Below are 26,203 nucleotides of genomic sequence, written 5' to 3' on the forward strand. Positions count from 1 at the left end.
TTATTCTTCATGATTTATTGAAAGTAATCAACATTTAGACAGTAATGGTTAACAAGTCCTGAGATGGGAAGATGACATGGTGCTGTGGGATTGCAGGGCAGCCTGAATGCACTGAAAGGCTGGCCCAAATCCCAGATTCCAAAGAGGCACCACAGAGTAACTGTTTTCAAGCCTCCTCTTCATTCAACATGCCATCTTCAGGGTACAAGAAACTGTAACATTACTCCTCATCAAGCTACCTAAGTTCTACTAATCATTTGCATCTGATTACACTTACTTCATTAGACAGACAATACTAAATGATCGATCAGATCTAATTAAAGACATCCTTTGCGTACTGTTCGAGCAGGTATCTCCGGACGTCAGCTCGGACCACAGAAACGTTGATGGTCGGGTGCCACCTCATCACTGGCTTCCCATTCCTTCCCACCAGAAACTTCTCAAAGTTCCACTTGATGTCGGTACTCTTTAGAGGCTCCCAGAAGAGCCGGCCATACATGGGACCAAAGTCGATTCCGACAGGGGGGCAAGAGCTCTGCGTGGCACAAAGAACTTTTAACTAAGACTCAGAAGAACATCGCTCAGGGCCATACGATTTAAGGATTTAGAGAGTTTCTGTAAAGAGGAGTGGCCCAAAATCCCTCCTGAGATGTGAGCAAACCTGGTGGCCAACTACAAGAAACAGCTTACCATGGCAAACAAGGTTTCTTCACCAAGTAGTAAGTCATGGTTTGCTTGGGGATAAAACACTTATCTGCTCAATGACATGCAAATCAAATCAAACTTTTATTTAATGCGATTTTTTCTGGATTTGTTGGTTGATATTCTGTCTTTCTTCGTTAAAATGAAAATGCTAAAATTAGAAAGCTTATGAATTCAGCAGGGTATCAAATAATTATTTTCCCCACTGAATATAACGAAACACATGTAAAGAGTCTAAGCATTGAGAGCAGACAGTAGCATTCATAACACACTTGGAAAAAATAGTTTAATAACAAGTAAAATACAAAATTAAAATGTGAGTTTCAACTTACAAAGATTCAACTGAATTTCACAAGCAGTTTCTTACCTTAAGGAAAGTATAAACCTCTTGCTCATTTTTCCCATTCACATCACCTTTCTCAAACAGCAGGAAGTTTGGAATGAATCCATTGCCAGGCCTAACGTGTCTGGAATCCAGAAAAAGGACATCCTATCAGCGGACATGCCCCTGAGTACTTTGCTGCTTGGCAGCTGCCCTAGATTCCCTGCAAGCCGAGCAAAGCCACATAGTGTATTGCAGAGGCTTTGCTATGGATCTGTGATGACTGATGCAATCTGAGACATACGTTCTGGGTGTGCTGGAGAGGCTCTCGAACAGAAACTGCCAAAAGATGCTTTCATGCTTTAATGAAGTTTTGTTGATTGACAGAGGATTTACCATTATTGCACATTCCTGTCTACATGCTGCTTTAAAGCTTCTCACCTTACAGCACATATATACGGCCTTGCGATAAGCATGTGACTCAATACCAGGGAATTTAATGTTATCACATCAAAATCCTATCGAGTTCTCTGGAAAACCAAGACCTTCATTGACCTTAATTCATTCATGAGTATTTTTTAAACAGTTTTTTTCTACGTGGCAGACTTGAAGTGCAGTGAAAGACAAAGATTTCTCACTTTAAACCTGGCAGGATTTCATGCCTTTGCCCCGGTTCCTGTTTTCCAAACTGGTTGCAGGGGAAGCCAAGAATAGTTAACCCATCTAGTTTCATCTCCTCATACAGTGCATTCAGTTCTGATGAAAAAAGAGAAAAGAGTTCAGGTGGAGAAACCTTTTTCCCCCACCTCTTTATTTCTTTTTTAACTGCAGCACAAAACAGCGCTGCCCGTGCCATCTCTTACCCACATACTGATAGGTGAGTCCTCAGTATGTAGCCACGTTGACAAAGAGGACAGCCTTGCCTGCGTAGTCACTGAAGTTCACAGTCTGACTACCATTTAGAGTCTTTGCTCTGTATTTGTAAATGGTGCCTTCCACTGATGAGTTGCATTGCTGCAAATACAGACAAAAGGTCAAAGCACGTTATGTTTACTTTAACTCGCTAACAGCCAATAGAGTTAAGATGAGCAAGAACACAGACAGGCTGAACAGGAATTGCTCCAACAAGAACACATGTGTTCTCAGACTTGAAACAACACACAATATATATATATTAAAAAGCATAAACCTGAAGCTGGACTTGATGTGGACATAACCTCTCACCTCACACAAATGTATACGAGGGGTTTAACGTTTTGTTCAGTCACCCTTTTAATGATGTGCCACAGTGAGTGACTGAAAAATGACAACGTTTCATTTGTGTTCTTGTGCTAAATGTTTTTTGACCTAATGACCAATATAGCAACCGAGTAATCACAGGCAATCGGCCAATAAGTAGAAGCATAATGAGTGGCAAATATTTGCAGGTACAGAACTTGCCATGCGTAAGGAAGATATTTATTAGTCTTATGTGATGGTACTGGCTATCTTCAGGATCGGGCGTCTCACTTGGACAAAACAACACATAGGAAAATCTCATTATCAGCTACTTTTTCGTCCCGTCAAGGTCAAATAAACAATCACCTCGACAGTCTGACTTCTATCCACTACAAATGTCAGGAGTTTGTTTGCCCAAATTGATCCTGAAGCTTTAACCAAATAAGCAGCACCAGGGACAGCTGCAATACTTCCCCTTTCTTCCTCTTCATACCTGCGTTGTTGTGTGGGCAACAGAGCTCCTTACAGTAAAAAAAACAAGCTCTGTGTCAACAGGAGAACTCTGCTGACGAACAGTTAAAGGGACCTTAGCTGTCAAATTACCCTCACTCACCCAGAAATCTTTACGTGAAATGACAAATGCAGATGTGTCTCTGTATAAAATGGGTATCACAATATTCAAATACATGAAAGCAGAAGGCCATTGCAGTTCCAAATGGTTCTGTTTTAAGCGATTAGCTTTTGTTGATGCACTTTATCTTGTCATTATGGCTGATGATTGCCAGATGCTTCCTTAGACGGTCATTTTTCACAATAAATCAGCACAGCTTGGAAAAAGGATGCAATCATGCTTAGAAATTCACCAACAAAAGAAGCCCAGAGTAACAGGTGTTTATGTTTCTATTCAAAGGCTTGCTGTGCAGCATAAGCTTGAATAAGTAGTAATAAGCAGAAGTCATTGAAAGAGATGTGTGTTGAGCACAGATAGTGAGCAATGGGGGAAGTTATTGTCGCTCAAACTTCCTCATAATTTAACGCAAATAATTTGATATTTGACAAAGAACATTTTAGAAAACACTGACACAGGGCCAAACAAACCACAGCAAGAGTAAAATAGACATATGCTGTGGGAGATTATTTTTCCATGAACATCAAGCAACACTCACCTTATAACCTGCAACGTTAACAGGTGACAAATAAATAAAAAACAAAAACATTAACAAGGACGTCATCTTACAACGATGTTGTGACGTGTCTCCTTGTGTCTGAATTCACGCCATTAATATGCTGGATATCAACAGGTGGACCTACCTGAGTGAACTGGGAGCCCACGGTGCAGGGTTGCAGCAGACCGAGCAGCAGCAGCGGTAACACGGGCCACATCGTGCAGTCGTTCCCCCCGACACGGTGACTGCTCTCTGTGGATGTCCCTCTTCTAGATAAATGAACTGGCTGGGGTGACGTCATCTGTTGACGTGCACCGATTGTGAGCGCGGATGAACGTGTCAGTAGTCTCCAATTCAGAAAAATAAAATGTTAATTATTCGTTCTTAGCGCTAATGTTGTGAGCAGAACCATGCTTGCAATTTAGTAATCAGTGGTATGGTGGCCTATACATGCCAAACAAACAATAAACAATTACAACAACAAAAAAAAGAAAGAAATTCTTATTTTATTCGTCTAACTAAGATTTAACCCACAAACAAGACAGGGAACACGTTACATATATACAAAGAAAAAAGTCATAGATAGATAGATGTATGTGTGTGATGTTTGTTTTTCAAGGTTATCAGAGGTTTTAGACACCTTGAAATCGCTGTAAACATTAAAGAAGAAGTACATGCATGTTTAGCTTAACTTCCTTGGATTTGTGTGTGTTTGTCTGTTGGATTACTATTCAACAGAACACACTGGAATTAAGCAACAGGGGGCACATTACACTGAACAAATGAGGATCTTTCTGCTTGACTTATTGTCAATAGAAAATTGTATGTTTTAGTCAGTATAAGCTTTTAATGATATAAGTTTGCTTGTGATAGAATGCTGCATGATGATCATTTCCTTGCTTAGAACTGGTTGTTCTTTTCATTGTTCAGGACTGATTGTTCTTTATAAAACATGTTCTGATATTTGTATCTGAGTCTTCTCACAGCGATAGGAAGAAGTCAAACAAGCAGTTCTGACCTCCCACACACACACACACACACACACACATACGCACACACACACACACACACACACATACGCACACACACACACACACACATACGCACATGCTCACATCAAATGTATTCATTTTTCTTATGTATAAATAAAGACACGTGCAAGAACAGAGCGCGCATCGCAGGGCCCCCACTCTGGTGTGAGCGTTCTGTGATCGCCCTTGTATACAAGTAAATGCTGCAGCGTCTGTGTGTGTTTCTCCTCTTAGACTCTTAGCTGAAGAAGTGTCTTTAGAATAAGTCTCTTGACACTTATCAAGCCAGTTATGCAATATTAGTTCACCCTAACCGAGGACCTCTCTTGTGATGTGTTGTTTTTCTTTTGTTTGGAGGATTAAATAATCATGTCTCATGAATCTGAGATCGAAAAATAAATACATGTAGAACTCAGTGTGTGTTGAATACAAATCAGCTGAGCTGCACATCAATCATGAGTTGTACTTTTAAATCTGCCACAGCGCTGACATGGCAGCAGCTTTTGGCACTATAAACTCAGCACTAACCTGTTGTGTTTATAGTAGTTTATAGTGTCAAATCTCACCTATTAACAGAGATACTGCAGTTTATATAGTGTGACATAGTTTCAAAAGTGCATATGTTACTATAACTGCTGCTTAACTGGCTGTAAAGATTCATAAAAAAAACAGTCAGTGTGCTTTGAATGAAACATTTATGCTAAAGTAAATGAATAAAAAGCTCCTGCGGTGTTACAAGTTGAACTTACCCTAATCTTCATGAATGCATGAGAGCTAAGCGGCCTACTGTTGGTTTATTTTATTCATGGATCATTTCTCCTCCTCTCTCCTCTCCTCTTTGGGATCAGCTGTTGCCATGGTGAGCTGGTACTTGGCCATATGCCCTGTGGGTGGCTGACAGGAGTCTTTGCAAGCCTGTTTGAGTGTCTCGCTCACTGTATTTTGTACACAGCGTTCGGCTCAGATCTGCAGGCCAGAATAAGTTGTTATGCAGCGGGGAAGCAAGAGGCACCAGAAGGGCCAAATATCCCATGAATTTCTTTGGTTAAGGAGAAATACTGAAATTTAATTGATTATGATCAGTTGCAAGGGGCTGTGAGGACATGAATAAGTGCACGCACAAATACTTTCATACAGTATATATAAAATAAAATTCAGCTTTGTCAAAACTCCAGGTAACACAACAGGAACTTGGGTGCAGATTCCTGGCATATCTTCTTTGTGTCATCCTGAGATATTCTTGGACTTAATCATTACTGTTTCATGTTTAAGTAGAGCCAATTATAAGAAAAATGTGATTCTTTCTAATATTATGGGGGAATAAGGGAAAAAAAAAAAGTTTTTCTTGTTTTTAAATCTTAAAGTTAAAGCATAAAGACATAGACCTACACTACTGCAGATGCCTTCCAGATAGTATTGCGTGGTAGATCAAAATCCGACTGTATTTTTCAGTGTGTTCATAATTCCATCAATTTTGACAAGATCTACAACACAGCTGTAGCCCCTAAATCATGACAGAGTCTCCACTGTGTTTTACTTATGGCGATAGACACTCACTGTTGTACCTCGGCCCAAACCTGCTCCAAACATATTGATGATAATTTGAACCAAAAATTTCAAACTTGGATTCATCACTCTGCAAGAGCCGTTTCCACTGATTATCGATCTAGTTCTTGTGTAATTTGATATGCCGCAAACTTTTCTTCCTGTTTTTCATTCAGCTAAAGAAATGGGAACAAATTATGTGTTTTTGCAACAGGCCACAAGCACAAATATCACACACAACTCTGACCAACACATAAACATGCCCTTTTCTATATTCACCACACGAGGGCGACGACGAGCTCACTGTGTTTCTCCGGCCAAGCAATCAGCGGTGACATCAACACTAGCAGACAGTCCAGTGAGTCGCTGGGTTCGTCTACGTTCCTCAGAGATGGCGTCCCTTCTGCAGCCAGATAGAGTTGTCTATCTGGTTCGTGGGGAAAAAAAAATTAGAGCCCCCCTGTCTCAGCTTTATTTCTGTCGCTACTGCAGTGAGCTACGATCTCTGGAATGCGTGTCTCACGAGGTACGTTAGTGTTTTTCTCATCATCCTCCGCTAACAGTTAGCCTTTTCTAGCTACTTTGTTACCTGCTGTTAGCTTTGACAGGCGGGAGGGACTAGTTCAGCCATATGCTGAGTTGTCTGGCCAAGCCGTTTGTCAATCAAACGGTCCCCTAATCTCATTGGTTGTACGGTTTCGCTTCCGCTTGTTGAAAGAAGCAATAGCAAGCTAATGAGCCATTGCTATCCGTCGGCTTTAGCATTAAACGCACAGGTTAGCTTCTATAAAGATGTGGGTGGCATGTTCTCTAATTAAAACAAGTACACAAACAAAATATTTTGATGTCGGTCTACCCCTGCTAACGTCCTTACTGTTAAACTCTTGTAAACCTAACTCAAAGTTACAGACACCACGCCCAGAGCGATTTAGCTAGTAGCATCACCATCATCATAGGATACCCTGACGAATGTTTTTAATATACTACTACTTGACTGAAAGCTTAACTTTTACTTCATTGAAAAATAGATAAAAATGAAATAAAATGGGTTCCCCTGTTTTTCATTGTACCATACTGTTCAAAGGAATGGTACAACGATAATCCTGTTTATTCCTCATAACACTGTTGGTAATCCAGCAGTTGGGAAGCGTGTTTAAAATACACTTTAAAACTGACTTCTCTGTGTTCAGGTGGACTCCCACTATTGCCCCAGCTGTCTGGAAAACATGCCGTCTGCAGAGGCTAAGCTTAAAAAGAACAGGTAAGATTGACCTGCTTTTTCTTTGCAGATTCATAGAAAAAGCTTCGCGTTTATATTCCACTCCTTATGTCACTATGTACTTAGCAACCTTAGTTTCATTCTTAATTATTGGTGTGCTCTGTTGTAGGTGTGCAAACTGTTTTGACTGCCCGTGCTGCATGCACACACTGTCTACTCGGGCCACCAACATCCCAGCTCCTCTGCCTGATGATCCTACCAAGACAGCCATGAAGAAAGCGTACTATTTGGCCTGCGGCTTCTGTCGCTGGACCTCAAGAGATGTGGGCATGGCTGACAAATCAGTTGGTGAGTGCTAGTTCACTAATCCTAGTTAACCTTTTTTGGTCAAGGCTGTATTTGTTCTGTGTGACTGTCTAAAGTCTGATGTTTGCATTTTGTTCTCTGCAGCCAGTGGTGGATGGCAGGAGCCTGAGAACCCTCATACTCAGCGGGTAGGTTTTTTTCCCACCCTGTGGCCATCTAAATTTTTCTCAAGTTGCTCACATGTTTCCTGATAACACATTGCTTGCTTTTAAACCGATGTGCCCCTGAATAAGTGACACCCTCAATAACACAACCCAGGCTAAAACTGAAATAGCTGAACATTTGCTTAGGCTACAAAACTGGTTACCACAACAAACTGCATATGCTCCCATTTATTTATTTTTTTCTTGCAATGAACCTCTTTACACACATGTAGTTATTGCAGGAAGTCAACTGTATTAATTTTTGCAGTTTATTATTATTCCACACTTTTCTACAGCTTAATTTAAGTCTATCACATTTTAATACAATCATATGAACTTGTAAAAAAAATTAGATAAGCTGCATTTACAAAGACCGGTATCAGCCAATAATATTCGCCAAGCTATTAATTAAGAAAAAAATTATATTGCATATAGGGACATAATAAATCTGTGATAATATAGGTATTGATATGAACCTATACTATATGTAGCATAATGTATCCAGTTCTCTTTTAAATTACAATATAGTCTGCTTTTATAAAAAGTACATAAAGAACTGATTCTTGTTTGCTTGCTCCAGATCAACAAACTGATTGAGTATTACCAGCAGCTGGCCCACCGAGAGAAGCAGGAGAGGGACAGGAAGAAGATGGCCAGGAGACGACAGTGCATGCCCCTGGCGTTCTCGGTACTCTGCTCTCTCTGAGCCCCACAGATGAACAGCTTCATGTTAGCTGTTGCCTCTGCGTGATTTGTCGTTATTGCGAATAGCAGCAATAAATTGCAAATAACAAACTAATTTACATAGACTTTGATTTAAATAATAAATACAGAAATATTTCTTTGTGCCAGTAAGGATATAATTTGATTTGCATACTTTAAGCCAAAGCAGGCGGGAATAAACTTGCTGTGCTTGGTTTATGGATTCACACCATGTCCATGCTGTTACCCTGCTTAAGAAACAAATGTCATGGTAGTCACCAGTGTGATTTGCCTGAACGTAGCGGAAAATGTTCACAATGAGTTTTGTGCCCCCCTGCCTTGGATGTGGTCTTCATGCTTCGTTAGCTTGGTGCATTGTTCACACCTGCCGTTTTCTTCTTTGACAATAATTAACATCCATTAATGCAAACTCGTCTTTCCTATCGTGCAGTGGAGCCACTTAAGCTGTGATATCCTGCAGTTGTTTTCCATCACTGATGCATTTCTGTTGCCGTTGCATGTCACCAAATGCCAATAATGTTTTGCTTGATCGCTTTGGTTTCACCTTGTTCTTTATTCTCTCTTTTTTCCTTTTTTTTTTCTTTGCTTATGCACTCTGACATTTTGGTTTTTACCCCCCAGCAACACACTATTCATGTGGTGGTGAGTTGTACTTTTTCACAATTTGGGTATTCTCATCTTTTACAGTAGCACCGTTTTCTGTTTCTATCTGTTCTTGTCTGCTCTGTTACTGACTGACCTCACAGATCACATGAATGTCTCCTTGGGTAAATGAGACCAAGATCCACACAAGGGGAGCCTTTATGTTGATCAGAGGGAGGGAAGCAACAGAAGATCTTTCTCTTTGAAGACATTTATCCATTAAATATGAGTTGATTCTCTTCCTCTACTCTTGAGTACAAAGGCTCTTCTTTCTGTCTCTTACCACACGCTAATTTTAACAGTTTGTTCTTTATTTGTTGTTTTTCCACTTCTTTACATTTTTTTTTTATTCTCAAAATTCCATAAACTCCATTTTTGGGGGGGTCAGGATGTTGTGTTGTATTTGTCATGTAGATAAATAGCTGTAGATGCATATTTAGAATCATCTTGACATTTCAGTGTTAAGTAGGCTAGCTCTCTGATCATGTTTCGTCCTCCAATTCTACTCAGGAAAAATATGGCCTTGGAACCAGACTGCAGAGGCAGAGGCCTGGAGCTCCACTATCAAGCCTGGCTGGCCTTTCGTGAGTTTTTTATATTTTTATTATTATGTTTATCTGCAGTTATTGCAGCTTTCAACACATCCCATCAACTGGTTCTGTCCTTTTGAACTTTTTTTGACTTTCAAGGTCAGCGCCTGTTTTCCATGTCTCACGCCTTTGACATGCATATTATCAGTGACTCAGATTAATTTTCTGCCGTCCACAAACCATTAGTTTGATTAATTTCAGGGTGCCATAAAAATGAATTTACAGAGCCTTGAAACTTGTCTTTAGATACTTATTGTAGTTAATCCATCACAATGAACAGTTTGTCACCTTTTTTTGCTTCTCAAGTTGCATCATCACCTTGTACTGATATAATTGTTAACAGAGATCGCTCACCAGAATTCATTCAAGGACCCTGCCTAACATTTTAAATTAATGATTAGCTGACAAAAGGCAGTGTATTGATAAAGTATGCTGTCAGACCGAGGGGACGAATGTAAAGCTGGCGAGGACTCTCCGAAAAGACTGATGAGTATTTGGTTGTCTCTTGTTTCAAAGGACTCTTGTTCAGTAGCCAAGTATGAAAAGTTGGATGCCCTTGAAGGCATCAACCTTAAGTTTTCCAAAGTTTCTTTGTTCTAACTGTAACCGTGCAACTTTTATGTGAGTAGGTTATTTATAAAGAGCTAGAGCCTCCAAAAATAGCTGCACTGTTTGCTTTGCAGTGTATGTAATTAACTTCCAGTTACTTTAAAGACTGTCATTAAAGAGAAACAACAGCTAATTAAGCAGTATTTATGTTAATCTAATTAGCCTCAAAGAGGGTGAAGACCAGAAGGAGATCACCATTGAACCAGCCCAGGCCCTTGATGAGGTGGAGCCCCTGCCTGAGGATTGTTACACCAGACCCATCAATTTACCTGAAGGTAAGGTCTTGTCTGGAGCTCGCTGAACATTACTGAGAGCTTGTCAAAGTGAGGTCGAGTTGAATCTGTATTTTCTTTTGTCGTTCAGTGACCACGCTGCGGCAGCGGCTTCTGCAGCCAGACTTCCAGCCTGCGGGGGCATCTCAGCTCCACCCAAGACACAAACACCTCCTGATGAAGCGCTCGCTGCGCTGCAGGGTCAGCACCACTTCAGGCTTTTAATGTTCCATATCTATCAAAGCCTCTCTTTTTATAGATTATATTTACATGAGTCTTTTTTTTTTTTTCCTTCTTCAGAAATGCGAGCACAACTTGAGCAAGCCAGAGTTTAATCCTACTTCAATCAAGTTTAAAATTCAGCTGGTGGCTGTGTGAGTGCTGCTCTTCTGTTTGAAACTTTTTTCTCGGTGAAGTGAAGCAGTTTATTGTGAAGTATAAATGTAGTTTAGTTGGATGACTATATCAAGAGGTCAGGACATTTTTCATGCAAATGCATGAGCACATTAGGTGGAGACGGTTTTCACTGTGTGCTTTTTCTTCTTTTTGTTTTGTTTTCAGGAGTTTAGACATTAGGTCACTCTGACTGAATGTTTTGTGATCTGTCATTGTGGTGGTATGTTAGTGTATTGACTGGCCGCCTTCCTCTTCCTCCCACAGGAGTTATATCCCAGAAGTGAGAATTATGTCCATTCCAAATCTCCGGAATGGGAAGGTCAGTGTCCAAACTTTGGTAGATTAACTTTCTATTTTAGATTTTTTTTTTTTTTAATTTCTGTACACACTATCAGTCAAAAGTTTGTACATGCCTTCTCATTTAATGTTTTTTCTTTATTTTCATGGCTAATTACATTGTAGACACATCTCTGCATGTGTACACGACATCTGCGATTTTTCCAAAATGAATTTTATCTGGTCTACTTTTAATTAACGATGCATGAAAGCTCTGGGAATTTGAAGTGAAAACCATTTCAGGTGACTACACCATGAAGCTCATTGAGAGAAGGCCGGGGGTTGGCAAAGCTGTCAACAAAGGGTGGCTACTATCAGGAACCTAAAATATAACATGTTTTGAGTTATTTCACACTTTTTTGTTTACTACATGATTCCATATGTGTTCATTCATAGTTTTGATGCTGTCAGTAAGAATCTACAATGTAAATAGGCACGAAAATAAAGAAAAACCATTAAATGAGAAGTGTGTTCAAACTTTTGACTGGTAGTGTCAGTATAAATTTGGGAAACGATGACAAATGTACTTGATGTAAAGCATTTGTCTTTTATGTTTTTTTTCTTTCCCACCATTCACTGTTTAGGAGAGCCAGGTGCTGCTGACCCTGACCAACCCAGTGGAGAACATCACCCATGTCACACTGACTGCTTGTGAGGAAAATGACCCTGATGAGATTAATAGCACTGCAAAGGTATTTTACTTATATTTAATAGCTTCTATTGACACACAGGAACAACAGTTGGCCCGAAATTGATACAAAATTTTGTAACTTTAATGAAGTTTTTAAAAACTCTTGCAAGTTATCAATTTTGTTTTGTTTTGGTTATTGACATTTTGGAAAGCAACCACAAATAAATCCAGTGAATGAAACATCGGACTGCAAATATTAACTTATTTTCTAAATGATAACCAGAAAAGCCGCTCTTATAGATAATTAAAGACTTATCCGTTATTTTTAACTGAGGTTTTTAATATCATTAATAGGTTCAAAGAATCCAGTTATTTCACTGATTTCCTTTCAGAAATCTGTATCTTTGTGGTAAACGAGCCCAGGTGCTTGACTGGGTGTGTGCGACCGGTCACTGATAGAAACATTTGGTGTGGCGTGAAGCAAAAAAATATGACAAAGGAGGCCACAAGCAGCAAGATAATGCACCAAGTGAGAAAAGGAAAATATTTGGATTTCACAAGTGCAGCAGTTGGTCTCCTCAGTCCGCAAGCAGTGATAGAAAAACAGGTGATGCAACACGGTGGTAAACATTTTTTTCCTAGTGTGCTGGCACCAAATACAAAATGTGCATATGTTAGCCATTTTATTCTATACTTATTTACCTTATTTATTTAAATTTTACTCAGCAGCTCGGCTGTTTTACAAATTGGGTTGTCGGTAGCCTTCACATCATCTCTTCATACCGTTAGTCACAGCTAACAGTGCTGCCTGGTGCACTGAGGCTCTCTGACTATAGGCGTTTTTTTTATTACCGGCCTCTTTAGTGATGAAGTCATGGGCCAGCTCGGGTAAGAGAGAGCTCCCGGCCAAATAAGAGCATCCTGATGACCCATTTCCATTGACATTATGGCCAAACGGAGAGTGCAGTCCCGGCTTTCTGCTCGATCTGATATACAAACACCTGAGGGATATTGTGAACCATATCAAGCTATGCTCGGTTGAGTTTTATCGCCACTTCTCATGGCTAAGTTCACCCACCTCCTACATATATTTTATGTACTACATCTGTTCTCTCTGTAAGTCTGTTCACAGCTGAAAAGAAGCATCAATTTTAGCAAAAAGTGTCATTCAGATGACTTATTTTGCCCCTAAACACAACACAGATATAACAGTCAGATGAGCATGATTTTTTTATGTGAGGTGTCAACTTCAGTAAAATACATCTTTTTATTTAATAACCATTGTTCATTCTAAGATGTTATTGACTTAAAAAGAGGTGTAATAAATCATATTAATGTGACTCTAACATTTGAAATAATGCTGTAAACGTCACCGATTGTTATTTTTTTCAGGTTATAGTGCCCAGTAAGGAACTACTCCTAGCAGGAAAGGATGCTGCTGCTGAGTATGATGAACTAGCCGAACCTCAGGACTTCCAGGATGACCCAGAGTGAGTTAATACACAAACCCACGCTTGCTCTTTAACAGTAATGCCATAAGAAAACACCTAACTCCACCTGATATCTGTCTTTTCCACAGTGTTGTTGCCTTCAGGAAATCCAACAAGATTGGTTTCTTTATCAAAGTGATCCCTCAGAAAGAAGAGGATAAGGATGTCACCGTTTCTTTTAAGATCCGACACGACTTCCGCAACCTCGCTGCTCCCATCCGACCGAGCGAGGAGGGAGCCGACACTGCCGCTGAAGCCATCTGGCTCACTCACCACGTGGAACTGAGGCTGGGACCCCTCGCTTCCTGAACCCAAGTACTGCGTTCACCAGTGTTAGGCTCTTCGAACTAATACCTTCAAACTGGGATTAATTTAATTTAAAACTGATTTCTGATTCAGCTCATTGAAGCCTAAGGATAATTTTGCATCTTTAAGGCTTTCAGATGCTGTTATTATGCTTTGGCTTAAGTCACATCCGCAGATCCCTATGCTGCCCAGTTTATAAAACTATATGAAACCACGACTTGTTGCACACTTAACTGATAACTATAGATTCTTGGTCCGGTTTATTGTAATGTACCAAAAACCTCCTCTTTCTCATCTTAAACACTATATAGTTCATCAGTAAGAAGCAGTTTAGCATGTGGTTACATAGAGGGGAGATCCTTATATACGCATATCATTTCTGACTAAAATGAAGCTTTAATTTGATTAAATATATATATGCGCCATATTCGTTGCTCCCAGCCTTTCGCTCCACACCCTTGACATAGGTTTTGTCTCAACTGTGTTGTGCTGTGGGTATTTTGTGAGTTTTTCGTCTCTGCTGTTTATAGAAAATAAAAGTTTAAGTTCAAAGTCGAGGGAGTGAGATTATAGAAAGATGAGTCGATGAGCAGAATCAGAAATCAGAGTAGAGAACAATCTGTGTGAATCCCAGCCATGAATCACACACACACACACGCGCACACACACACACCCCTCTGCGCTTTTAGCTTGTGTATCCTTCAGACAGCAGTAGGAGAATAACATGCATGCTTCACATGTATAATAAAAAACCATACATGCTACACAATATCATCACAATTACTGATTCCGTAGTTTTGTTTAAAAAGGATCTCCTTTGGATAAATATGATCGTTTTATTATTGTCTGAAGTTGCACAGTAACTTAATGGCACTGTGAGGATGATTCATGAGAAACTGTACAAATGACATGAAGTACAAAGTGCCCGTCATTTCTGTGTATTGAAACACTATTTTTGTCTGATTTGAAAACTTGCTTTTGGTTCATAGACCTCACTGACCTCAATGTCAGTGTGCATTGTTAGCTGCTGCCAGTGTTTTTTTGTCTTGGTTAAAAAAACTGTCCTGACATCACAGTTAATCATCTGTACTGGCTAATAAATAATGCTGTCAAAGAGGAAGCGTAACCGTCTTATGTTCTAGGGTGATGTGAGTTTTAAAGTGGTTATTCCAGACTGTGCTCCACTCTGATTTTGACATAAAGCTGGGTTTCTAGCGCTTTTCCTGCTGCTGTGCCTGAAAACAGTGCTATTAAAGCAAATGGCTTAAAACAGTAAAGCTGCTGACTTGAGGTTTATTAGACTGCCTCTTATAAAACGAAAAAAACAAGTATTTTAGAAATTGTCAACAAAGTAAAAATGACTGAACTCATGTTTTTGTTTTCAAATTAGAGGCGTCACACTGGACTACTCTGAAAATCAAGCGTAACATCCAACCAATGAAACAAATTTGTCCAGGAATAATATAGTAAATAGTAAATGACTGTAATTTGGCATCTTAATTAAAAATTAAAAATTAAAAATTAAAAACGGTACATTTGAAAATTCATAGATAACAATAATTAGATTTTGGCATTAAAAATAGCATTTTGAATAGAAAAAACTCAACAATGGATTTTGGTAATTACCATTTCTGTTAATTTAGGACAGCTGTGATGTCAACCTTACATTGGGGTGATGGGCTAATAAATTTAAGCATTGTAAATAATCAGTTGCATTAAGGTTCAGGTGATATTTCTAAGTTCATCACTGCAATGAGCCAATGTAGAGCGATGGCTTTGAAAATATTGTCATATTTTAAAGCTGCTTTAAAATAAAAAAACTTAATTCATGTAATAGGAAACATGTTTGATTTGATCTCTATAACTATATTTCTATCATTCTTTATATATTTATTTATTTCTATATCATTGTTCAATTAAACCTCCATTTATGATATAGATTTTGTCAATGCAGTCTGCACTGTAAAATTTAAGTGTAATTAATATTTATAAAAGAAATGATCTACAGCAATGAGAAAAAGTAAAGATGATTGCACCACTGGTGACTACGGTTTTCAGCTGAAGTCTTCCAGTAATTTGTTCCATAATAAAGGGTTTTTTAATAATTAGAAAGGCAGAACTCTTATATATCAGTTTTCCATATATTGTATCATTTTGATCTACACATAATGCATAGAGTAGTGGACCTGAAGTAACATCAGTTCCCCAAATCCATTTAATCTCATAAAAAGCTTTTGATCATGTGTCTCACACTTGCAGTTTTGTCTGTCATGCACTCTTTCCACAAGATGGCGCCATAGCCAAATAGTTTTTAGGCATCAGCCACACAAGAAGGAGCTCTGGGAGGACATGAGAGCAAGCACAAGGCAACCTTGAATTTCTCTGCATGCTGAAAACATCGATCGATAGCAATCGTGGCTGTGAAAACGCACAGCTTTTTCCTTTAATCTGGAAAAATATTTCCATAATGAGAGCAAAGCTGTTTATTAGCACACAAATCATCAGAACGAGATGCCCTCTCATCACCACGAGGAGCAGAGAGTAAAAGAATTTGTACTCCAGCAGATACCGTTTTATATTTAACACGTATCCGTCATGTTGGGAGGGATGATTTGCGTGCTCGTGTCGTTTATTGCTTCTGAAAAGGCAGATCAGATATGTGCGATGCTGGTATGTTGCAGCTCCCCGATGAGGCCCTCCGCTGTGTAAACAGACCCACTCCATCTGGGTAATAAAGCCATGATTTTCTTTTATCTTCACCAGATATAAACAGCCCAGAAAAGTGGTCTCTGTGAGAGCCATAAATCACCACTGAAGATGAGGTAATAAAGCACACATGGGGCGGGGGAGTGCCATACCACTGAAACAGCACAGGCTCCCTCTTCAAACACAGCTGATGATAGCAGTAGCTGATTTCAGTGCCCTGCAGTGGCGTACCAAGCAAGCACTTGCTGGGCTCCTGCTGTACTACTGGGGAAAAAACTGTACTGTATTTAGAAAAGGCAAGTCTAAATGTGTAATTCGTGGCCATCATTTTTATTCGCCTAAACCGACGTGACTGATGGAGAACGACTGAATATGGTGATTTATGCAGTCATCTTTTAACTGACTCATGAGCAGCCCTTGAATGATCCCCAAAAACACCGTCTGGAGGACAAATTCTGGATCGCTCTGGTCAGGAAAATATTTTCCTGGATCAAGACAGGAATTATTTCACGCTCAGCATCAGCGTGTTCTTATTTGCAGAACCTCACACTGTAAACAGCACAGAAATCTGACCTGTGACCACGTTATCGGGATTAGAAATGAATATCATAGGGTTTTCAGCAGCGCCTGTATAGTAAGTAGGCAAGGGCCTGCTCATTTAATGGCTCTCCTGCTCCTCTATCTTTTTTTTTTTCCCTTTTGAAGACTTAACAACTTTATTTATAAAGACGCACGCAGCCAGCCTTGACCAGATGAAAAATTCCTCACTGAATTACAAGTCTGACTGCACCCAGGACTTTTCCACAATTACGTCATCGCCCAAACCGCCAGTAACTCACCCACAGAGGAAGCATGACACAGACAAACAAAAGAGGAGAGAAGCTGTGCCTTAGTGGAGGAAGAAAACTCTATTAATCTAAAAAAAGAAATATGCAGAAATATGTCCCAACTACTTTTTCTCTGTGCCCCTTATTTCATAGGCCAACCGTGCTAAGCTCAGGGATTGAGGTTTGTTTCCTTTGTTAGCTGTCAGGTGAAAGGATTCTGCCACAATACTTGTGACATGTCCTTTATGGGCATTAGCCCAGTTACAAAAAAAATAAGATCTCTTTTTAGTCTCATTGTTTTGTTTTTGTTTGTTTTTTTTAGTTTTGTGAGCATGAAGCCCAAAAGGTGCTCAAAGTGATGAATCACCTCTTCCATTTTCTGCTCACCAGACCATCATCTGGTTAATTAGTTGTAATTGATGATGTCTACCCAGATGAATAACTGTTGAGGCATGGGGGATTTCAGAGCTGGGAAAGCCAAACCTGTGAAACCTTAGCTTTTCAGGAGGCAAAAAAAAGTTCACTTTCGCCTCCGATGTGCTTTGAAATTCTCATTCCAATTTCTCTTGCTTTGCTTTCGCTCTCTCCGCAGTCTGACAACTGTAGGCCGGATGGAATGTTTACTTTGGATGCAGGGTTGAAAAAGAGAAAGCAGCTGACCTTCAACACTCTCTCGGAAACTCTGTCTGCCTTAACTGACACACATGCAGCTATGCTCTCTGCTTTATTTATAATCTGATCAATAAAGGCTGTATGTGTGTCAGGACCCCAGACTGGGGCCAGTGCTAAGAGGGAACCCTGTGAGGTCTCCGGAGGATGGAAAATTTGCTTTTTGCTGGACATCTTCTTGGTCAATTGTAAACTTAAGTAGAAAAGAGATTTGAGAAAAAGTGAAGCTAGTGAAGGAAGTAATGTCTTTTAAAGGAAAAATGTACAATTTGGGAAGCCCTAACTATGTTACCTTATCATCTGATCATCTCCAAGCATGGACTCTATAATAGAGGTTTTGTTTTGGAATGAGAAATGACAATATTTGAATGAGAGGGTGTGCTGCTAAAACAGATATGGTTGAATAGGCGCCGACATGAGCAGAGTCTGTCTGGACTCACCTGTGCCACTAATAAACTTTAAAGGTACAGTCAGTCATTTATTGAGCTTATTTAATAGAAAAAAAGAATATTGTACTCATAAATACACATTGATTGTGTAATTATGTCTCCCAACAAATTGATGATCTCCCAACAAACTTAGAATAAAGTTTTGATTAAGAATTAAGCCACCATGTTGACCCACCATCTTTATTACACTGACCGAGGTGGATGTCGCTGTTTGCTTTATTGTGTTTTATGTATGTGTTTGGAGACCAGCCACATATGTAGAATGCCAAAGGTGAAGGAGAAGGGAACTCGTAGGTGTTCGTTTCAGACTCAGCCTATGAAAGACCACATGTACTGTATGTTTTATCATCTGTAAAGGGGTCTTCATCACTAAAGAAGCGAAAACGGGAAGAAAAAAGACAATATGACTGGTGTCTTAATAAAAAATGTCATGTTCTTCCTCTTCACCTGAAGCCTCATCTTCTAAACTCAGAGCTCTAAAACACAAAAACATGTATAAACATACTTTTTTATTCCTGATATTGTTTCAATTACAAATTATTGTCAGCAGATTCAATATGTGACTCTTTGGTGTCCAGACAGCTGACAACGAACTGGGTAAACGTCAACAGTTAACAAGTTAACAAAGACAGTTTCAATAATGCCGGCTAACAGCAGCTAATAGACACTAACAGCAGCTAACAGGGGCTAACAGCAACACTCACCGTAAGAAAAATACAGGATATCCTGAACAACTTACCTCAGTATCTCTGTTATTGGACAGAAGTGAGATTCATTGACTCATTAACTTGTATCAGACTTCTTTCACAAAGTTTTACAGCCTCCTCCAGAATAAATACACGTGGACACCACAGGATATAGACAGCTGAGGTAAACAGTGGACTGACAGCCTACACTCATTGCAGATGAATAGTGGCCAGAGTTGTTTGTCCTTCAGCAGCCACCATAGCTGGAATTATGCACTTGAACTGGGAGGGTAAGAAAACAGAACTTAATTGACTGCAAATTTTTGACATCTATTGGTGAAATTTTACACATTATAACTTTAAGCCTTTATACAGTTGAAAACAGATAAATATTTGCGACCATACAGTTGTTACAAATGGACTATAAACATATTTATTTCTGCTTTAAGTTTGGCATTTTAGCATTTTAAATCTATGGGGATTCACTTTCTTTTTGAGCAGGCCTCAAGTAACTGCATTTCTGTGTTGTGTTACGCCTTTCAGCCCTGACGGTTGCTGCTTGCCAAACCCAAGAAGAAAAATAAAATAAAATACAATAAAAGTTTACCAGAAAAGTGTTTTTGTTTGCTGGAGCTTAAATTAAAATCCAATATTTCTACAGGCACTCAGGTAGCGCAGCACAGCTTGTCCAAATATGGGATTAATCAGTGGCTTCGCCAGAGGCAAACATTTTGTTATTCCGGCAGAGAAAATCAGAGAGAATGAAAGAAAGATCAGATCACAAAAACAGGCTGCTGGAGCTGAATCTTACTGCGGGATAGATAAAAACACAAGGTTTTGGCTGCATAAGGAACAGTAATGACATATTTGACTAAATGACATTAAAAATATTTGTAATTAAATGCTTTCTTGGCAAACCTTAGATGAAAAAAGCTAAACAAAACCGCTTTTACATAATATCATTGCATTCTTAGCTTCGTCCAGATGTTCAGCTCAACTTAAAAACAGGACTTAGTGTAATCCAATGACTACCTCTAAAGAAAACAAAATGAAAGACTAAAAAAAAGGATAAATATGTTACCCAGAAATAGCCAAGGTAGCTTTTTCTGTGTAGACTAATTACAGCCATTTATTTTCTTAAATCACAAAAGAGAAATCGTGTCTATAGACAAGTCTATAGGAAAAGTCAAGTATCTCTGCACCTGCTTCAGCAAGATCCTAATTGAGCAATACAAACCACAACCTAATCCTCTGTGGTCTACAAGTATCATCCAAACAAGCTTCATTAATTAGAAGAATTACACGCCCTGGAGAAAGTCAGACACACACCAGCGATAGCGCATTGTTAAGTAAATAGATGATTTCAATTAGGACAACACTTACAAAAGAAGTACTGTTGTTGTCTCAATGTAAAGCCGCAGGCTTCTTGGGCAGCTAAGGCCCATTAGGTTCTGATGAAAGCGCGCTTGAAGCTGAGAATGTGTGCGGCCGGGATATTTGAGAACAGACACGATTGGTTTCCGCAGAAGACCCACAGAAGCCACAGAAGTCCAGCCCAACATCACACTACAAATACTGACTGTCCACATTCAGCATAGGTAGACAACACACACACACAAGCTCCCAACGAGTGCTGTATTTCACCCCTGAGATGTTAAGTTAAGTCAATGTGTGGAATCAATGAGAGCATCACTGGATTTACAGTGCAAGAATATGAAATGTCAAACTGTAGATGTGAATTTGTGACTCTATCAGTGGCACATTTCACAGGGTGAAGAACCCCTAAAAGGTAGAAGTCCATAAAAGTCTCAGTGAATGAAATGTATTTCACTCTCTCAGACTCTGCTGTGTACTCGGATTGAAGAATGCATTTCCCTTTCGTACGGGGACAATTTTCCACTGATCTTACTTTGTTTATGGCATGCGGCTACATTTGCTAGAGTACAAGCTTGCTTTTAAACCGTATTTGATCCATGATGTGATTCAGTATGGAGGCCATCTAATGGTTTTCCTATCCAATTAGGATAAGCTGAGGTCACACTTACTATAGACAGGTCACCAGCTCATCACAGATCACACTCAGGTTCAGACTGCTAATATGATCTCTAGACTTTGGGAGTGCACAGAAAAGCCCCAGTGAACTAGCAGGTTTTTCTGCAGAACCTGTGCACCCATGTACTGAATTAAAGAAAACACTGTCTTCAAATGAGATACGTCAGCTCAGCTGTGGAAACACAGACAGCTTCGAGATCTCATAGAGTGTGCAGGGTTGAGACACAAACAGCAGTTATTTCTAGTGAATTTAAGAACGGAGACAAAAAATGAGCCTCACAACAGAATGGAGACTGCATTCTTTCAGATTTTATTTACACAAGGATGTCTGCAATCACAGAGAGCCAATGTCTTTGTTTATCCACGGACTGGACGGACCTGAAGGGTGGTTCTTTGTGAGGACATCCTCGAGCATTGCCAGGGCTTGTCACCAGTTAATGTTGCTGCCGGGAGAATCTGAGTAGCCTGAGCTTTGTTTGCTTTTCTCTAAAACATGTTGCTCTCTTTAATTTCCTGTTGATGAGACTCGCAGATCTGATTTCCTGCTTATGCGGCACAGATAATCTTGTTGCCAGTGAACCGACTTTAGTAGGGAAAATTTCTTCCTCCTTCGAGACTTTATCTCTAAGACCCCCCCAGCTCTCTGCTATATATATATATATCATGTTTTTATAATTTAGTTTTGACAATTAATCATTTCATTTTTAATGCCTACCACTAACAGCAAGATCTGTTTTCATGCAATTAGCCTGAGATTGCACGGTGCATGAAGAAAGTTAAGGAAAGACAAGGATAAAGCACAAGGGTGGGGTGCTAAAGGAAGAAAATATGTCCTCAAAGGTGGGGGATATTTTGTTCTGGGACCAATCTGAAGCATCTGTGAGGTCTTTCCTGTATCACGTCCTCTGATAATACTCAAGCTTTAGCAAGCAGGACCTCTCGAAGGAGCGCCCTTTATTAGGTCCTCTTTTGAAATTACATGCGTCTTCTTTCCACATGTGTCTGCGGCATGAAACTGTCATTTCCATTCAAGTCAAACACAAACCAGTCGGGAATAATGTCAGCATTAGCAGTGCAACAAAGTGGAAAGCTGCGACTGGACTGCTATCTACACACAGGAGCTCACCCACAGCTACATATAGGGGAGCACACGGCAGGCTTTGACATCTTTCCATTTGCTGGAGGATGGATGAGCTTGACCCCTCTGTGCTCGACCTTGTTCCCCACCCTGGAGCAAGAGCAGCACATTCCCCACTGGATCAACATCTCCTGGAAAAGTTTCCGTTGGCTAAATGTTAAAAGAGAGACCACCTCTGAGGTGCAGCTTCGTACAGATCAGGCTCACGTGGAGAGCTTTGTGTTGCCGTCGAGATAGTCTTTTAAAACTCGAGATTATGAGTGAAACAACATGTGGGCGTAAAGCCTCGGGACTCTGATGACTTCACGTTTCTCGTGTTCTTTGCGCAACATTTTTGCCAGCGAATGTCCAGCGTGATTCGATGCTGAGGTTCCTTTCCTCCCTCACTTCAGTGAGTTCGTAAATATTTTCATGCAGAGGGTTATCATAACATGACCTCATGAATAACTGGACGAAACATTCCCTTCTCCTTCTGCAAAGAATAAAAACATTTGCATCTCAATCTCTCTCTGTCTCTCTATAATGCTCCCTCAATCCCTCTCATTAAAAATCATCCTCGCTCCCTTTTTCTGAATTTCTTTGACTAGCTTTCCATTTCTCTCTTGCTTTTTCTCCACCCAGCCCGTAATTAGAGGGAAGCAAAAGAAGAAGAAGAAAAAAAAAAGCTCGGAAGCTGACAAGAAACCTTTTGGGCACATCTGCCAACGCATAGCTTTTAAGTGGGTCATAGAAGTGAAACCCAGTGTGACTTTTTAGTGCTGAAAGAGGCTCTCTGGAGGCAAAGAGCTCCAGGCCCAGACAGGGAATCCAACCAGAAGGTCAAACATCCCCTTAATCAGGATGCCTCAAATCCCAGACACCTTGGGGGAATGTGGTGCTGAATTTATTAGCAAGCTTTTTAGCCTGGCTTGATCACCTGTGGGCTGGAACAGCAGAAGGTGGTTTTCTTGAGTCAGCCTGAACAGGAACTCGGTCCTGCTAGCTATTTATTTTCTCATTTTCTTATTCAGCACTGCAACTGGATATGCCCACATGGCCGCTTCTGGCTAGAACTAACAGGCGTGTATTTCAGGCTGTTTATATTTGGTCTTGTCTCCAGGGATACTTTTCAAACTTTCACGGCTGTTACACGAACACCTGATGAGTTTACACGTTCATCAGTGCATGCTCACTTCAAGTCATTTCTCGATTGTTTACTCTTTGCAGCTTTGCAACCTGTGGTGTGGGTTTATGCATATTCTTCTAAATAAGGTATCGTTCACATCAGTTTTCCGCACTTGTTTTAATTGTTTCTGTGGTGTTGCATTTCAGCTCTAAGGGTTTATGAAAGGAAATACATTACAACCCAAGCTGCCAGTTAACCCTGGCTACAGCCAGTAATTAGGCTTGCCAGTGGAAATCACACACTGGTTACTGACTCAAGGCAGAATGCTGGTCTGGGTTAAATCCCAGAGAGAATGGTCCACGCTTTCTTTGGTTCTGCAGAACATAATAACATCGCTGTGTTGCACTGGTTTGGGTTCAACCTCTGTGTTCAGAGGTTTACGCACAGGAAGAGGCGAGCAGTGATGTGGTCATCATAGACCAGAGAATAATTGCTCAGGGACGTGTAACAATGAAAAGACAAAGTAAAGCGGTTTTGATGTTGCTCCATTACTTTGTAGCTGACAGTTGGTTGCTACAGGGTCTGGTTGAGCAGATAACTCTCTTGTGTATTTTTCAGCCCTGTCGTATGTGTTCCCATTGAATCATGTTGATTTGTGTTCATTCGTGCTCCTTGGAAGGCCCCTTTGTCCAAGATTCAAAATGAATCCCTCTGAATTTGACCTTCATGTGCTTTTAAGCTGGAATTTGGAAGCAAATCTTGGTCATTTTGCTCAAACAGCAATTAATGCATAAAATTTAATGCCACATGCAAATTAAAAGCTTGCAAAAATTGTCAGTTTATCAAAATGAGCTTACCCTCACCTACGTATTTACTTCCATTCACTGGCTGATAGCCCTACTGCCATGAACACATCAGATCTCATCTGATCTCTGAAGCTAAGCAGGGTCATGCTTGGTTAGTATTGACTGGGAGCAGGTCATCTACTAACTAGATCAGGGGTGTCAAACTCCAGGCCTCGAGGGTCGGTGTCCTGCAGGTTTTAGATCTCACCCTGGGTCAACACACCTGAATCAAATGATTAGTTCATTACCAGGCCTCTGGAGAACTTCAAGACATGTTGATGATGTCATTTAGCCATTTAAATCAGCTGTGTTGGATCAAGGACACATCTAAAACCTGCAGGACACTGGCCCTCGAGGCCTGGAGTTCAACACCTGTGAACTAGATGGTTGATGGTTTGATCCCTGGCTTCTCTGGCCTTTTCCAAGGTATCCCCGGGAAAGATACTTAACCCTGAACTGCACCCAGTATGAATGTTACATAGAAAAGCACTTAGACGTAGAGAAAAATGCTTGTCTGAATGGATCCAGAGGAGTTTTACTTGCCACCATTTATGTTTCATGTTATTGTTGCAGGTTCCATTAAAATTTCTTAGTCTCTGTTCGTCACATCACTGCTCATATCTCCTCTTTCAGGCACTGTTGTTCTTCTGTCAAGCCAACCCCCTTGAACAAAGAAATAGCTCAAACCTTCTAAACCACAGGTGTTGAACTCCAGGCCTCGAGGGCCGGTGTCCTGCAGGTTTTAGATGTGTGCTTGATCCAACACAGCTGATTTAAATGGCTAAATGACATCATCAACATGTCTTGAAGTTCTCCAGAGGCCTGGTAATGAACTAATCATTTGATTCAGGTGTGTTGACCCAGGGTGAGATCTAAAACCTGCAGGACACCGGCCCTCGAGGCCTGGAGTTTGATACTCCTGTAAACAATAGCTTGAAATTACAGTCACAGTGGTTGGAGACCGCAGCACAACCTAAATAATTGCAACTGTTTGCTTTGAATTACGATGTTGTTGCTTTTGAAATGGTTGCTTCAAAGACGGGGACCAACTGCTTCTTCAAAGTGACTTCAGTTGGTGGAAATGGTCATAAAACGACAATAAGATGGACCCAATCAGCTGGCATTCAGTTTACAATTGAACAGGGACAAGTTGGCAATTACATGCAAACTGTTTGCAATAATAACTATAATAAACTGGCAAAAATCTGTTTATTTCAGCATCCAGCCAAAACATCATAGATCCGTATCCATCCTGTATGCTGCTGCACCATCCTGCAGGATGTTGATTTAACTGCAAAATTAGCAGCCTTGCTTTTATATCAGAATATAAGCAGAATACAACCAGTTGGCAACCAGGTAAGAGATGTATTGCACATGAGTTGTGCTCACCAGCGCAGACGGACTCGGATTGATTCCAACGTGTTGACAATCTGTCTGTGTTTATAAATTATACGGTGATTATTTGCACACCCTCACTAATTTGTCTGAGAGTGATTGGAGTCAGTCTGCCATGGAGACAAATTGCCTCCCACCATGCGATCTCTGCAATCACCTTGCATTTTAAAGTGGTTGTTCATTGAGGATGAGGATGCTGCACACTCATGATGACCAGCTGGTTGGTGCAACTACTTGCTATTGGTCGCCAACAGCAAATCACTTTTATCTGTGGCTGACTCAACCATAATGCACGTTACTTTGAAAAGTGTCCAGCTCTCATCTGTATGGTGAAAATAAAGCTCCAGCTTACACTGATTACCTTAGCTTAACAGAAACAAGTATCCTAGCTGTAAGACCAGCTTTTAAGGATCAGAGCTAATCACTTTACTTTTCCTCTTTTTCCCCCCCCCGTCTATGCTAAATTAAAGAAAGAGGCTGCTGGTGGTAGATAAGACAGCACTATTGCCCGTCTCATGTGACTCGTAGCAAGAAATGAATTAGCATAACTCTAAAATGTCCAAGCACTTCTGAGAAGCAGCAAGTAAAGTTGAATTTTCTTTTCTCTTCTCTATCTTTCTTTAG

At 40.2% G+C, this 26,203-nt stretch overlaps 2 protein-coding genes and 1 long non-coding RNA gene across 5 annotated transcripts in view; 1 reads left to right on the forward strand and 2 right to left on the reverse strand.

Annotated features, from left to right (window-relative positions):
* Nucleotides 1–6,407, reverse strand: gpx3 (glutathione peroxidase 3). 2 transcript variants are annotated; one of them, XM_005467951.3, is made up of 6 exons: nt 6,289–6,407; nt 3,554–3,755; nt 1,888–2,038; nt 1,663–1,780; nt 1,070–1,169; nt 1–535 (listed from the first exon to the last, which is right to left on the reverse strand). In XM_005467951.3, the coding sequence occupies exons 2-6, from the start codon at nt 3,707–3,709 to the stop codon at nt 314–316; spliced, it is 747 nt and encodes a 248-aa protein (XP_005468008.2). In that variant the 5' UTR covers nt 3,710–3,755; nt 6,289–6,407; the 3' UTR covers nt 1–313. The 2 variants fall into 2 exon arrangements, with proteins under 2 accessions (XP_005468008.2, XP_025753407.1); XM_025897622.1 differs by lacking the exon at nt 6,289–6,407 and adding an exon at nt 5,189–5,215 and having other exon boundaries at nt 3,554–3,709.
* dctn4 (dynactin 4) lies at nt 6,347–14,615 on the forward strand. Of its 2 annotated transcripts, XM_003445859.5 has the most exons (14): nt 6,347–6,510; nt 7,175–7,245; nt 7,373–7,551; nt 7,654–7,697; nt 8,293–8,400; nt 9,057–9,077; nt 9,588–9,661; nt 10,439–10,551; nt 10,640–10,749; nt 10,849–10,922; nt 11,209–11,263; nt 11,865–11,972; nt 13,304–13,401; nt 13,491–14,615. In XM_003445859.5, the coding sequence occupies exons 1-14, from the start codon at nt 6,376–6,378 to the stop codon at nt 13,708–13,710; spliced, it is 1,410 nt and encodes a 469-aa protein (XP_003445907.3). In that variant the 5' UTR covers nt 6,347–6,375; the 3' UTR covers nt 13,711–14,615. The 2 variants fall into 2 exon arrangements, with proteins under 2 accessions (XP_003445907.3, XP_003445906.3); XM_003445858.5 differs by lacking the exon at nt 9,057–9,077.
* LOC102076768 (uncharacterized) overlaps nt 13,725–26,203 on the reverse strand; it is a 23,257-nt gene continuing 10,778 nt past the window's right edge. The window contains exons 2-3 of the long non-coding RNA XR_001224462.3: nt 19,098–19,326; nt 13,725–18,834 (exon numbers count right to left, since the gene is read on the reverse strand). This is a non-coding gene — a long non-coding RNA (uncharacterized LOC102076768). The remainder of the gene's footprint in view (nt 18,835–19,097; nt 19,327–26,203) is intronic.

Source organism: Oreochromis niloticus, linkage group LG2 (assembly GCF_001858045.2).
Source record: "Oreochromis niloticus isolate F11D_XX linkage group LG2, O_niloticus_UMD_NMBU, whole genome shotgun sequence".
Lineage (NCBI taxonomy): Eukaryota > Metazoa > Chordata > Actinopteri > Cichliformes > Cichlidae > Oreochromis > Oreochromis niloticus.

Bases quoted from the DNA above. Each gene is read 5' to 3' on its own strand.
- dctn4 (XM_003445859.5), top strand. From the start codon at position 6,376: ATGGCGTCCCTTCTGCAGCCAGATAGAGTTGTCTATCTGGTTCGTGGG. The intron at 6,511-7,174 runs GTACGTTAGTGT...CTCTGTGTTCAG, and splicing joins TGGAATGCGTGTCTCACGAG to GTGGACTCCCACTATTGCCC. The intron at 7,246-7,372 runs GTAAGATTGACC...GCTCTGTTGTAG, and splicing joins GCTAAGCTTAAAAAGAACAG to GTGTGCAAACTGTTTTGACT.